The sequence below is a fragment of the Boleophthalmus pectinirostris genome, unplaced genomic scaffold (assembly GCF_026225935.1).
Source record: "Boleophthalmus pectinirostris isolate CB_2022bp ecotype Guang Dong unplaced genomic scaffold, ASM2622593v1 HiC_scaffold_20, whole genome shotgun sequence".
Lineage (NCBI taxonomy): Eukaryota > Metazoa > Chordata > Actinopteri > Gobiiformes > Gobiidae > Boleophthalmus > Boleophthalmus pectinirostris.
In genome coordinates this window covers 19,326,495-19,341,408 of record NW_026571153.1, presented here as the reverse complement: position 1 = coordinate 19,341,408, position 14,914 = coordinate 19,326,495, and the positions used below count along the sequence as shown (strand labels likewise).

Here is a 14,914-nt window from a genome sequence, read left to right as displayed (position 1 = left end):
GGAGCAGGCGTACCACAGTTTGATACCCAGTGGTTCATTGGAAGCCCCTGCACAGGCAAATTTACTTGTTGTGGATGAAGAAAAAAATTTAGCGTCTCAATTTTCCCTGCTCTATTAAAACTCAAAAGCAAGGAAAACTCAAAGTAAAGAATATCTTAGTTGCAGGGTGGCACGTGTCCACCTTATAATGAATTTATCTATCATCCCACATAAAAGTGATACTGCTATAATGAAAGGGCACGTTCACTTCTTCAGTCAATGCTCAATTCTCAACGGCCCTATGTGACTTTATGGTTGAGAGGCAGTCACCTGCCTGTTTCTATGGATACTACTATACAGTGGAATGTCCCACAGTATGAAATTAAACAGCTACCTTTACCTTAATTCACATACAAGTGGTTATATAGCTCAAAAATACAGAGGTAAATATCAATTCTGACTGTGAGTCGAATCGCCTCTCCACTGATACGAGCTTTAACTTGGTCGGGTTTGATCTCCATCAAGATAGAAATGTTTAATACAAGACTATGGAACATTCAAGACAAAGGAATAACATCTCCAAAGTTACACAATGCACCTTTAAACCGAATCAGAAATTATTTTAGCCAATAAACGTACCTACTCGAGCGATTCCCATGCTTTCTAAAAAACACGCGTTCAAAAGTTGCAGTTTTTACGCTTACGTAGGGCGAAATACGCATGGAACCAGGCACTTCGGCGTACGTCCAAAATTTCGCCGTCAGTGCGCGTAGGCTTTATAATGAATCAATGGTCTGTAAACTTTAAAGGTACATTTCTACTCAAGTATAAAACCAACAAAATCAACATACAGGAACAGTGACAATCTCTTCTTTTAATCCATCTACGTGTGTCTGTGTAAGATGTCCACATGCCCAGTAGGTTAACTGACTGTTCTGATTTTTGGACAGTTGTGCAGTATTGAGTTTTCTGACAGTATGCACAATTGTTAAAATAAAATAGAAATGCTGTTGCTGTAGGCATGTGGGCTTTACGAGCCCACAGTATAATTGATTGGACATGCATGGATAGGCTACTAGTCATGAACTGTTCAAGACAGACACAGACAGACAACATGACTGCATTTGGCTGGTTTTGGCAAAGTCGTATTTGATTATTTGTTTATAAAATGCTGGAAATACAGGCTACTTTTATATAATCATATAATCAACACCCCCCTGTGTTGCCCCTGGAATGTTCTACACAGGAGGCTATGGCATTAAACTATAAGTCTGTAATTGACTTGATCTATGCATCTATCCAATCTCTTGAGTTCTCTTTGGATGGAGCCTCTTGGAAATCACTGATGCAGTTGACAGAATTGAGTTAACAATCTGCATCAAACATTTTAAACTATTCAAAACCCACATAAACAGTGCAATATGTGAATGATCTTGTTACTCTTTTTCAGATATAGAAGACAAGACCATTTCAATGAATTTGAAATAAGAAGCCCGCAACAGACAAGGCCCTGGACTCTGCTAAACTCCCTATATGTGCTAAATACTTGATTGTCTATTCAGTCACTGATATAGTCTAAGCTTTTTGCACCAGGGATTTTACTGTATTTATCCTATACAACTATATATTTTTGTCTAATCTGACTAAAACCCACACGAATGAATCTTACAGCTCATTTTTTAGGCTCAGAATACAAGACTTTAAAGAATTTACAACAAGAAGCAATAGCCCACAAGCGGAGGAAGCCTGGCGCTGCTATTCCCCATGGATGTGGTAAGAACTTTTTATTGTCTATTCATTTATTCGACTCTGGGGGAAAAATGGAAAGTTTGAGAGTGCGAACTGCAGCTAGACTGACTGTGGTGCTCTTGTTTGGGCCGTAGTGAGGGGAGGAGAAGAAGAGGAGGAGGAGGAGGAGGAGGGGGAGAGGAGGGGCTGGGCTGGGAGGGATTGTTGGGAGTTTGCATGCAGGATTGTGTGCATTCAGTCAGGGGGAAAACGGACCAGGAACGCGAAAGTCCGCAAGAGGCAAGAAAAACTCTGCAAAGGACTCTACTTTTTTTTTTTTTTTTTTACACTTTCGGACTATGTTTAGCTCATGGAGGAAGAAGGGAGAAGTCAGCCCACAAGCAGCAGTGACCACTATGTAGGAATCCCCGACTGAAGTCATGGTAAGGCATTCGTTATGTGCTCTGGAGAAGTAACAAGTAACAAATGATATGTATTTGTGGGTTATATTATACATGCATTCATTTGGTCATAGTTCTGTAATTAAAGGAGTTCCACTAAGAAATCAACATAACATAGGGTTAAGTTGCATAGTCTAAATAAAAATGTTGTATCATGATAAAAGTCTGTCAAATCAGTCACTTTTAACCAAGTTATCTTGAGCTGCTGTTTTGATGTTTGGCCTCATTAATGCTTATTACTTTTATAGAAAAATTTGTAGTTCTGAGCCCAATTTATAGAGTAAATCTTTGTTTAGATTTTGTTACTACCCCAAGAGTCGAGCTTTTGGCTGAATAAATCGAGATTCAACACTCAGATTTCATTGCAGATCCAGACAGTTTAAAAAAAAATCCTATCAGGGGCAATTACTTTGAGTAGAAAAGTAACATTTAAGTTGACTTGTATTTCTGATAATCTGCCTTGTCAAGTTCAGGTAAAACTTATTTTTTTGATATGAAACAAAACATGCTAAGCCAATGCCATGCGTATTAGACTTATCAAAAACTGATAGCTATACACAAATCAATACTAAATCTAAGATCAGAACTGAACAGGTATTGATAAAAATACAATACTTAAAGCCAAGACTCTGTGATTTATTTTTCCACATGTATTTTAGCAAAATTGGTCTTGTCCCATATATTGTATATGCAGCTTTTAAGGTCAAAACTCGTCTTACTGTAGCGTGATTCATCAGCCGGTTTCACTTCGTAGAAACCGTCTGACCTCGCAGCATTAGGTTTCGTTCACGCGATTGTAGGCGGGTACATTTTAAAAAATGTAACCAATCACTGTTATTTGGTCGTGATGTATGTAATGCGCCACTAACGGGACTAACTGGTATATTAATCTTTTCTCAAATCCTCTAGGAAGAAGGACAATAACGTCTTTCCCCTTGATCAAATTCACCAAACATTCTCTTTGTTCTGGCTTTAAATCCTCAATCTCAGGAATCATTGCCAACACAGAATGTTTGGCTCTTTGCTGATTGGCTGGTGCCCGAACTCACACTTCTGGGGTTTTTGCAAATAGTCTAGTGTATTCTGATTCCTGAGCTAGTCGCTGGAGAGAAATGAAATTGAGTGGAGGCACTAGGTGACGCCAGCCTGGCTAAGAGTCGTGCATTTGACTATATAAATCGAGATTCAACACTCAGATTTCATTGCAGATTCAGACAGTTTTTTAAATCCTACCAGGGGCAATTACTTTGAGTAGAAAAGTAACATTTAAGTTGACTTGTATTTCTGATAACCTGCCTTGTCAAGTTCAGGTCAAACTTATTTGTTGATACTCCAATTAGACTTATCAAAAACTGATAGCTATACAAAAAAAGTACTAAAACTAAGATCAGAACTGAACAAGTTTTGATTAAAATACAATATTTTGGACACATTTTGAACCTAATACAAGCTCACATGGTAATTTAATATAAATCACAGTTATTTGTGTTTATAATTCTGTGATTTAAAAAACAAAATTGTTATTATTAATCTTGCATTGAAATCCATACTGGCAATTTTGAGTTTGAAATTTGAACATTATGATTGACTTCTTCCTTTAGCCTCCTCTACATATCCTACTCTAACACAATTATAATGCAGCCACATGCTAAGTCAGCACTGCTTACTCCAGACCTGCAAAGTTGTCAAATAGCTGACAGTTTTAATAGCATGATATATTTAGTGTGACGTTAGCGACTTTTGCGGTTCGTTTGGAAAGACAACTAGGGGCTTCATGGGGAGGGAGCCACTCCAGTGTGTCAAAGGCATGGTTTCTCTGGATGTTGTTTACCATCTCCACCCACCCACAGTGTGAACAGTGATGTACAGAGGCAGTGAGGCCGGAGCTGGAGAAGACACAAGCTCTCATTTAAAGAGCTCATATTACACGGTTTTCTCATCTATGTTATAAAGTTGTTTCCTCATCAAACACATACCTGGAGTTGTGCTTTGTTTGACACATGTTTAACACACAAATCCTGCATATTTGAAGGTTAACGCTCTTCTCTCAAACTGAAAACACTCCATTCCACCTTGTGATGTCATGTGGTAATACACTTTGAAACTAATCTGGATAATTTCAGCCCTGGAATTGCCAAACTCCGATGCACTAAGCAAAGGTGGGACCAAGTCATTATTGTGCAAGTCTCAAGTAAGTCTCAAGTCTTTGACCTCAAGTCCGAGTCAAGTCCCAAGTCAAATACAGGCAAGTCCAAGTCGAGTCTCGAGTCACTGGCCCATAAGTCCAAGTCAAGTCCAAGTCGTCTGCCTTGAGCTTCAAGTCATTTCAAATCTTTAAACCAAAGCTTAGATTTTTGCATTTTTGACCTTTAAGATAAATTGTACAAAAAAAAAATCATAATATATTTACATATGAGTTTTTATAAAGTATGTAAGAGTTGTAGAAATGCAAATGTAGTTATTTTTTCCTTTTTAAATGTCTTGACAAGATCTTAGTGTGAATCATGATGGTGAGAATAGAAAGAATTCAGATTTAAAAGTGCTTCTCAAGTCTTCTCTCACAGGCCTCAAGTCTGCGTCAACTTCCAAGTCACTGACCTTCAAGTCCAAGTCGAGTCCCAAGTCTTAGTGCATTTTATCAAGTCAAGTCTCAAGTCCTAATATTAGTGACTCAAGTCTGACTTAAGTCCAAGTCACGACTTTCAAGTCCCCACCTCTGGCACTAAAGGTAAAAGGTAGATTTTAACTTGAAAAATATGACTCAATGACATCACAAAGTGTAACGGAGCATTTTGAGCTTTGCAGATGTAGACTGTAATAATGAAGGCTTACTCAGAGATGTGTCTGTTGTGTCCAGGTCTGTTTTTGAGGAGGTAACAGTGTTCTAACATGATTTTAGGCTCAGAAGTGTCAATTTCATGTAATATAGGACATTTAAACTGCATTTGATTAGATTTCTCTCTTTTCTCATGTTTCTAAACTATTACTTCGTTTGGAGGGATAGTACCTATGGTGAATATTTAGCATAGTTCTACATGCGTTAAGTGTCAGTTTGTGGGAAAAAAGTAGCGGTGAGTTCTGAAAAAGAATACCTCTGCCTATGTCATCGGTTGATGAATGGTGTTGTCGATTTTTATTTGTCTAATCATAACTATTGTCCAAGTTTTAGCCCTTGTTAATGTGGTTGCTATGTAACAGAGCTTGAGGATAACTTGAGAACAATGATTTGGATTTTCAGTATATTTAGAAGATAATAATGAATTTGAAACTTGGTATTTGTGGCACTTACTTACTTTTGACGGTTTTAAATGTTTAATGGTGAATTGTATTGTTTGCTATTGATGAAATGCTGTTGTTAGAGGTGCTTTTATGTAAATGGACTTTTGTTGTTGTCTTGTGTACCAGCCCAAGGACTGCAGATGGAAAGTAGACTGGAGCTAAATCTAGGGCAGGGCATCTTTCCATGCACTGTTCTTGTTAAAAATAAGTAAAATAAATAAATAAATTGGAATTACCTGTACACATGTCATATCTGCTGCGTGTGTCCAACCAGGAATCACCAGAATGAAAAAAGAAATGGACAAAACTGCGCAAAATGTATACAATCTTATAATGATGTTAACATTGTTTTAGTGTAAAAGTTCTCGAATCTGTCACTAACTGTATGAAGGCATATTAACTAACAAAAGCAGATTTTAATCACATCCCCACAAAGTGCTGGTTGGCAGGGTGGAGCAGTCTGGCAGAATGACTGTATAAAGACGAGGGTTGAGTTACTTTTTATTTTAGGAGACTTGGATGCAGCAGCAGTGGTGGTTTGGTGATGCCGCATTTTCCATTTTGGACCAGGCAGAAAAGGGGAAAAAGAAATTGTTGCAAGTAAAAGAAAGAAACAGTAAGATTGTTTTCCTAGTTTTGGGGGTTTCTGTTTAAAATTCTGCCTTAAGAGTTGTAAGTGCTGCCTTGTGATTGCAGATTAGTCCTGTTTCTGCCCGATTTCATCATCTTGATATTTTAAATCAGATGTTTGGTTCAGACAGTACTCCTATTTTATGGAGTAGTAGTTTCCCTAAATACACGGATCAATACTTTTTACTTATACTTGAGGAATATTATTTTAAAGGTTCACTTTCTGGAGGTGGCACCTGCATAATTCAATATAAACACCAGATTAAAAACCATCCATGGAGAGTTAGTTTGGAATATGGCAGTAATTACAAGTCAGGGCACAGATATTAAAATGGCAGTATTTTTCAGAACACCTATTTTCGTAGCCTGGCTGTTTTATTCCAGATACGAATTGTACTTTTTAATGTAATATTAGGTCATATGCTGATAATAGTATTGACATAGTGTAGCTTCTTTCATGTGTGCTGTTTGTTGTGCTCTCGAGTCCAGAGGCAGCACCGAGTGACCGCAGAAGGAATGAATTCACCTCTGAGCCCAGCCGCCGTGCACCAAGGTGTCAAAATGTGTCACTGAGCAGTTATGGGAATTCCACCAACAACCTCTGCTCACAAACAGCTCAGGGGGTTTCCACTACCACACTTACAGAGAGCAATGCCTGGACAGAGCACTTTTTAAACTGAAGAAGGCAAGACATTCATATACTTTGTCTTGACCTAATGCTTAGATATTGTAAAAGCAGCTCTTAGGGTCAAAATGAGACTACTGTGTACTCTCAGCTAGGGGTGTCAAATTATCACGTTAATTGCAATTAATTAATTACAGTCATATTTAGCGCGTTATGTTTTTTAATCGCGTTAATCTTATTTTTAATCTCTAACTTGACTGTTTCTGTATGCGAGTTGCCTTATTATAAAATCTGTTTTTATGTGTTGTTAGGACACAGTCCCGCACTGTGCAGTCCTGCTCTGCTCATTCCCGCAAAGAATTGTAGCCTAATTTTCATTCTCGTTCTCGCCGCATCTGCGATAAACCTGCACACGTCTGATCTCTGAAAACATCGTGACACAGACACAGAACAGACTCACCTTCACCATCAACATTTATATTCTACTGATTCATGTCCTTTAGTAGAAGCTGAACCGTATCAGCGCACAAGAGCGTTTTTTTTTTTCTTTTCTCCGCTGAGTTTTTGCAAATTAGCCATGCGGTTTTAAGTTTTGTTTCTGTGAGACTTGCATAAAGCTGAATTAAACACACTCTAATATCAAACGGGCTGATGTAGCTCTAGAGTGGTGATGGTTTATATGTTGTAAAGTTTATTTATGCAGATTAGTAATAGTAATAATGGTGATACTTAATATAAAAACGTTAATGATAGTATGAAAATAATGTAATAATGAATTCAAATGAAAACACCACAAGTTGAAGCTTTTCTCAGCAATTTTTTGGTGAGATTAAAAAAGAGATTAATTAGATTAATTAATTACAGATCATAATTAATTTCTCAATGTTTTTAATCGCTTGACAGCACTACTCTCAGCATCTATTTATTTATTTTATATGTTTTTATTACAAGGACAATGCACATTGACCAACAGTGCAAAGCATTTCTAAAGCATTTTTATTGGCCCAGAGCCAGGAAGTATGGCTGTTAGCATGCTAGTTGTTGTTAGTATTATTGTGTCAGCAATGTCATCAAAAGTGCTTATAGACTCATTGAGGTGAATAATTATGATAGTAGAATAGATTAATGCGGCTCTCTCACTGATATGTGTAGAGTTCTGCACATCAGTCTGGGATGGCCCTCACTGAAAACGAGAACCAATGATCACAGCGTTCAAACAAATACTGAATTCTGATTGGTCGAGGCAGAACAAGCCGTGACATCAATCTTTACTTAAATCCATTTTAGAGAAAGTGCTTTTCTCTGCACATTTTTCAAAAACAAAATAGTCAGTATTTCTTCTTAAACTGGCTAAAGTACGTCTGTCAGTGCTGCCATGTTTGTTTTGGTTTGTTCAGCGCTGGCTTCTGCCCTATGATTGGTTCACTTTAAACAGTTTACAGTGAGCTAGTTCTGTTTTCATATTTTTACACAGTAAAGATCAGTTACAGTTGACTATGATTTTGCATTAAATGGAAATGATTAAAACTCCTAAGTGTTTTACATTAAGGAAACTAGAACTGAAAACCATTTTATTTGTGTTCAAGTATACCATAAAATATAATTATAAAACATGATCAATCAATATATGGAAAAATACTGATACATATTTTTTCTCATATCAGTCACAAGCCCACACAAGAATCATGACTAAAACTTGACTAATTCCACAGCCCTGGTTTGGAAGCATTGTATCAGTGCATTTCACAGCTAACAAGAGCTTTGAACATAACAACATACAATTGTGGTTTCAGTTACAAATCATCTTGATTTGACTGAAGGTTTCCCCGTCTAATTCTTCATGTTTGTTTAAAAAGTGGTTGGAAAGAGATAACAGAGCTAAAATAGTCATTGCAGAGATGTTGTCCATCACAGGACAAATGGTTTTCCTGTGATTGTGGAAAGCCGATGACCAAACCACATGTGACCACTGCTCCTTTGTCTCTGCAACAAAACACACACATGAATCAGGAGTTCCATTGAGCCGTGATGCATTCGGGGACACTCGGTGACTCACCACTGACGTACAGTACTGCTGTATATGGACAATGATATTTGTGGGTATCCTACATTTATAGAAAGAAAACTCATGTAAATATTTAAAGGTGCACTATGTAATTTTTCTTGGGAAGTGTCTGTCACCTCTTGTCTCCATGGAGTTATTGTTCTGCTGTTCACAAATTACAGATGTATTTATTGTCTTGAAAAACACGTATTCTTAAAGGTTGTATATTACTCAGAGTTGACTCTTGTGAGCTTTAAGCCATGTTAGAATGTTGTTACCTCCTCAAAAACATACCTGGCAGAGCTTTAGATGCCATCCGGGTGCCCTACGCACAGATGCTTTCGAGGACCGTGGAGGGGCACATTATAATATAGATCATAAAATAGAATAATATGGGCCCTTTAAAGTTAGAGGGGCCCCTCTCCACAGGTCTGACCTGTAACTTAGCCTGGTGGTGTCAGATCTTTGCCTCCAGATAAGCAAGTTTACAGCCATATATTGAAATATTTTAGGCAAAGAAATAACATCTCTGTCGAGTCAAGTTGGTGAAGAAAAGTTACAATCTAGTGCCCATTGAAGTAATGAATGGTTCTTGAGAAATGGGTACTTTTTTTGCAGTCACTTATTCAAAACATGGTATTTGCCATGTAATCTTGGGGTAGAAGGGACACCAGAGCGTTGCACCATGTAGCTGATATAAGGCAGGATGACGGAGGGGAAAGAAAGTGCATTCATTACCACTGACATTTTAACTCAATCTGCAATCTGCTCGTTTAAATCACAGACGTCTGAAGTGGGCCTCAGTGGCTGAAACCTCATCTGGTGTGAAACTGGATTCAGCGACAGACTGTGGCTCTTATCCATGAGTGACCCCTCTCTCACACTGTCTCTCTCTTTGTCTCTCTTTCTCTCTCTCTATGTTTCCCTGTTTCTGTCTCGCTGCTTTTTCTCTCTCTATTTCTTTCTGTCTGTCTCTCTCACTCTTTCTCTTTCTCTGCTCCATCTGCTCGGTCTGACCCAACTGTAGCTCAGGTTAGATTTAAGCCCAAGATCTCAGGAAGGAAATCAGTGCGATGCTTTTGTCTGTCAGTGTCTGGTCTAGGCCCTTTTTCCACCACCTCCTCCCATGTTTACTGGATCTTTCTCATTCTGCATACTAATTGTGTCTCCCTCCTTCCTAACACTACAAAAACAAAACATAAGGTTACTATATATATTACGTACATCAGAAAATTGACAATTATTTGACAACTTCTCAACTACTTGAAGCAGTGGTTCACAAACCTTTCGCAAGTACCATGTTAGAATAAATACAACCGGCCATATTACACTACTTTCTGATCTGTTATAATGTTGTTTCCTCATGACAAACATACTGTCTGTTGTGTTTTGTTTCATTCACACATGTTTAACACACAGACCCTGCATATTTAGGCTCAGACAGAAAACCCTATCCCACCTTGTGATGTCATATGCCAATACAGGAAGCACTCTACTGTGTTTTAAAACTCCATACGCCTTCACTAGAATCATTTGGATGATTTCAGCCCTGGAATTGCCAATCCTTACTAAACTAAAGGTAAAAGATAGCTGTTAACTCGGAAACTACTGCTTCATGACATCACCAACGTGGAACAGAGCATTTTGAGCTTTTTGATAGGGATGTAACAATAACGGAAATATTGTGATATCTTATCGTCACAATAATATCGTGGACCATCACAATATCTAGTTATGGTGCAGCAATAGCTAAAATAAGAGGGAACTACATAGACCATGATCCTATGCTCCATTTCAGTGCAGACTACATGAAGAAATAACAGTTCTAAGCACTTTTAAGTCTTAGGTCTTTGGATTAAGTTTTGTCAAGGCATTTTAAGAGGAATAAGTAGCAGATTAACAGTTTTAGCTGTTTAGCCTCCACAAAATATTGCAAGAAATATTGTACGTTGAGATGTATATCGTGAAAATATACAATACAACCATATCGTGAGCTTTCCCACGATATCACAATAAATATCGTATCATGAGGTTCATACCGTGACAATTTCGTATTGTGAAACCTGGATATCATTACACCCCTACTTTTTGATATAGACAGACTAATAATAAATGGTTACTCAAACGTGTGAATGAAACAAAACACAACTCCAGGTATGTTTTTGAGGAGGTAAGAACATTATAACATGGCTTACAGCTCACAAGAGTCAGTTTTGTTTAATATAGGATCTTTATTTCACCTGTCAATCACTCCCATTGGAAATTATTTGATGATACATGATACTGTATTGTAAAATAAGTATTGTAAATGCGTGTGGTCTTGGCTGGCTTGTCAATTTCAGACATGCTGTGCAGAATTTTAAAAGGTGAATTATTATGCGTCTAATAACAAAGTGCATGTAAAGTAGACAAAATTACTCCAAATATGATGAGAAGAAGTGTTTTTAAATGTAGATGTTACTTATACATTTTCCCATCGAACTTTTGTATTGTCTCTTCCCTCTGTCCTTGCACTTTCACTGAGGTCTACAACATCTGGTTTCTATCACGGCTCTCCCTGCTCTAGTTTCCCATCGATCGCACAGTACCTCCTCCTCCTGTGGCTTTCCCCTTTTTTCTACTTTATAATGCCGACTGCTCACACCACATGAATTACAACTATAGAAATGTTTCGGTCTATAAAACAAAAATATAATGCAAAACTGACTGCACACATTTTGCAGGTTAGTGAAGTGATACTGTTACAGGTTATGAAGATTTTTCCAATGGTTAAATGTACAAAATACCAAATACTCAACATTGCACAAACCTGTATTAATGTAACTGGCAGTTCTGGTCTAAATCCATTTACTTGCATCTATTGAACAATGTGTTCCATCCATCCATCCATTTTCTTCCGCTTATCCGGGGCTGGGTCGCGGGGGCAGCAGTCTAAGCAGGGACTCCCAGACTTCCTTCACCCCAGACATGTCCTCCAGCTCCTCCGGGGGGACCCTCCAGCGTGTCCTGGGTCTTCCCCGGGGAGCAGCGGCTCTACTCCGAGCTCCTCCTGTGTGACTGAGCTCCTCACCCTATCTCTAAGGGAGCACCCAGCCACCCTGCAGAGGAAACTCATTTCAAGCGCTTGTATCTGCGATCTTGTCCTTTCGGTCATTATCCAGAGCTCATGACCATAGGTGAGAGTAGGAACGAAGACTGACCGGTAAATCGAGACCTTCGCCTTTCGGCTCAGCTCCCTCTTCACCACAACGGTCTGATGCAGTCGCATCACTGCCGTTGTTTTGGATAAATAGTAGAAAATAGTAAATAATAGTTGGAAAACTGTAAAAACCAACTCTTTTATTTAGAATTACACATGTCCATCCATTGGTAATAGTAGCAAATGAAGATTGACATTTACCAAGGAGTGTGTGTGTGTGCGTGTGTGTGTGTGTGTGTGTGCGTGTGTGTGTGTGTGTGCGTGTGTGTGAACTAGGCATGCAAATTTCAGTGTCTCAGTACAACAGTTCTAGCCTGATTCATCAGCTGGTTTAATTTCATAGAACCCGTCTGACCACGGTGTTAGGATTCGTTTGCTCAACGGTAGATGGGTACTTTTAAAAAATGTAACATCATGTTTTATTTAACGGCAATAACGTCTTTCCCTTTGATAAAATTCAACAAACATTCTCTTTGTTCCGGTTTTAAATCCTCAATCTCGGGAATCGTTGCCAACACAGAATGTATGGCTCTTCACCGATTGGCTGGTGCCCAAACTCGCACTTCTGGGGTTTTTGCAAAGCATCTAGTGTATTCTGATTCCTGACCTAGTCGCTGGAGAGAAATGAAATTGAGTGGAGGCACTAGGTGGCACCAGCCTGGCTACAACAGTTCAGGAACAGTAGAAGAACAGAAATTGCTATAAAAATACTGCCACTTCCTTCTTTCATGTTTTTTACAGTTTGAAAATCAGGTACCATATAAAAAAAAAAAGCACAAAAAACAGACCTAGTTCATTTTAAACTGTTTGCAGTGTTATTCCTCACTTATCTTATGCATTCTGAGCTTTCTAATTATTCACTGTGATGAGTTTGTAAACGCTTTTCACAACTTTCAGAGAACGATGCAGAGTTTTGCCTTCGTGTTAATGCTAACAACAACTAGCATGCTAACACAGACTTCCTGATTATCAGAAAATAAAACCGTTTATAATTAGATGCAGACAGCATGCGCTAGACATATTTTGACCTCAAGAGTTGCTTACACAATATATCTGTACTAGGGCAAGATGAATTTTGCTCACATACAAATAAAATGAGTACAGGGGCCAATGAATTGTGTTAAAAAATACCTTAGAAAACTATGAAAACTCAATTAACAAATCTAATTACGACCTTCTTTCCAGCCATCTTGTGTTTGAAGAGGACTGGGTGATTCAATACAGTGCATGGTTGCTAAAGCAGTGACCCTTAGTACAGATAACAGACTAGACAGAGGCTCAAACATCTAATTATTTACAAATTGTGGAGTGTGGGAAAGCAGCAGCCTGTTTAGGATAAGATCTCCTGAATCTGAGTAACTGTTTCCAGGTTTTACATTCCCTCAACAGAAAGGAGACAAATGAATGGTCAGATCTATGAAGAAGCAAGCCTGTACATTCGGGCTGTGCAAAAATATTGAATTATTGATGTATCGTATCATTTAATGTGATGATGCAGTATCAATATCATGGGCTGCTGTATCGATATATCAGCAAAAGTGTTTTCTACTAAATTATTTTGTTACAGTGCTATAGTTTTTTTGCTTGTTTAGTGGAAGGAAACTGGTTTATGCAACACATTTGACATTTTCACAGTTTTGATGATTAAAATGTGTGTGTTTCATTTGAACTTTGTACTAGAAGTGGCTTAACAAAGACTTTTAGTATCACAGCCATTATTTAGCCTTTATTTTTTAATTGAACAGTATCGAATTGGAATATATTGTATTGAATCGTATCAAATTGTAAACCCACTGTATCGAGGTATGTATCATATCATGGCCTGTGTATCGAAATATGTATCGGATCGGCAACTTCTCTGAATGATACCCAGCCCTACTGCACATTGTAAGAATTCATCAATTTCTGGGAGTTTGAGCTATTAAACACCTCTAATTGAATAAATGCAAGGTAGATATGTGTAATGCCATACTGTGGAACATTCCTTGTAACATTCCATGAAGACGACCAAGTAACGCACCCTCCACCTTAGAAGTTACACAGTGCACCTTTAATTCCTTTTCGTGCCGTTACCAGTTTTTGGCTCCAGCTTCATATTTGATTCTTGAGGCCCTGTTTAACCAGATGGGTCCAAATTCCTCACTTGTTCCATGGCTGTAACATTTTTCCATTTGCCTGTGTAGAACATATAGCTCTGCAAAAGACATTATCACACAAACAGAGTTAAATGAGATGACATAGTTCCACTCCTAAAACAAATATCCTCTGAGAAAACGCAGTAAAAGTCATCATAGTTTTGTCATTTAAAACATGTTAGTTGGACTCACTGCTGCCCTTTTCTTGTGTCTTTATTCATACATTTACATGATGCACGACTTCAGCACCATCAGTCACATTCAAATACGTGTTTTAATTTTAAATACAATTGCACAATATATTGCGATCTAATCAAAATTTGAGTAAAATATCAAATCTCAAAGATTACAATAATGTACAGGATAGCCTCCACAAACATGTTTTGAAATACATGAGGTTCTTGTATTAGTTTAGTACTTCATGTTTCAGGCTTCTCTGACAGTGTTACAGGAGTTACAATGTGCAATCTGCGTTTTTTTTGGTTTTTTTTTGTTTTTTCCCTCAAACTGCGCAGCCCTACTAAAGGTGGGTGATATATCTGAAAATTGCCAATATCAGAATCCTTGTCTTGGAGCAATATGCCAAATTGAAAAATTGAGTTATTTATGGTATTTATAAAAAACTAGAGCAAGACTGAACAAATCCTAATGCTGTGAGGTCAGACAGTTTCCACGAAGGGAAACCGGCTGATGAATCAGGCTATCGTACTAGTCTATTTTGTGATCTTACAATGTTGTTTCCTTGTCAGAAACATATTGAAATTGTGCTTTGTTTCATTAAATGTAAAAGAAGCTGAAGCTGTTCATTTGGAAATGATCACGCCATGACATCAC

General features: G+C 38.0%; 1 protein-coding gene across 1 annotated transcript in view; it reads left to right on the top strand.

Annotated features, from left to right (window-relative positions):
• The first annotated feature begins 1,978 nt into the window (after nt 1–1,978).
• The window catches only part of arhgef40 (Rho guanine nucleotide exchange factor (GEF) 40), an 82,858-nt gene continuing 69,922 nt past the window's right edge, over nt 1,979–14,914 (top strand). Inside the window, 1 exon segment of the mRNA XM_055156462.1 lies at nt 1,979–2,150. Within this exon segment, the coding sequence (XP_055012437.1) occupies nt 2,148–2,150 (3 nt within the window). The 5' untranslated portion in view covers nt 1,979–2,147.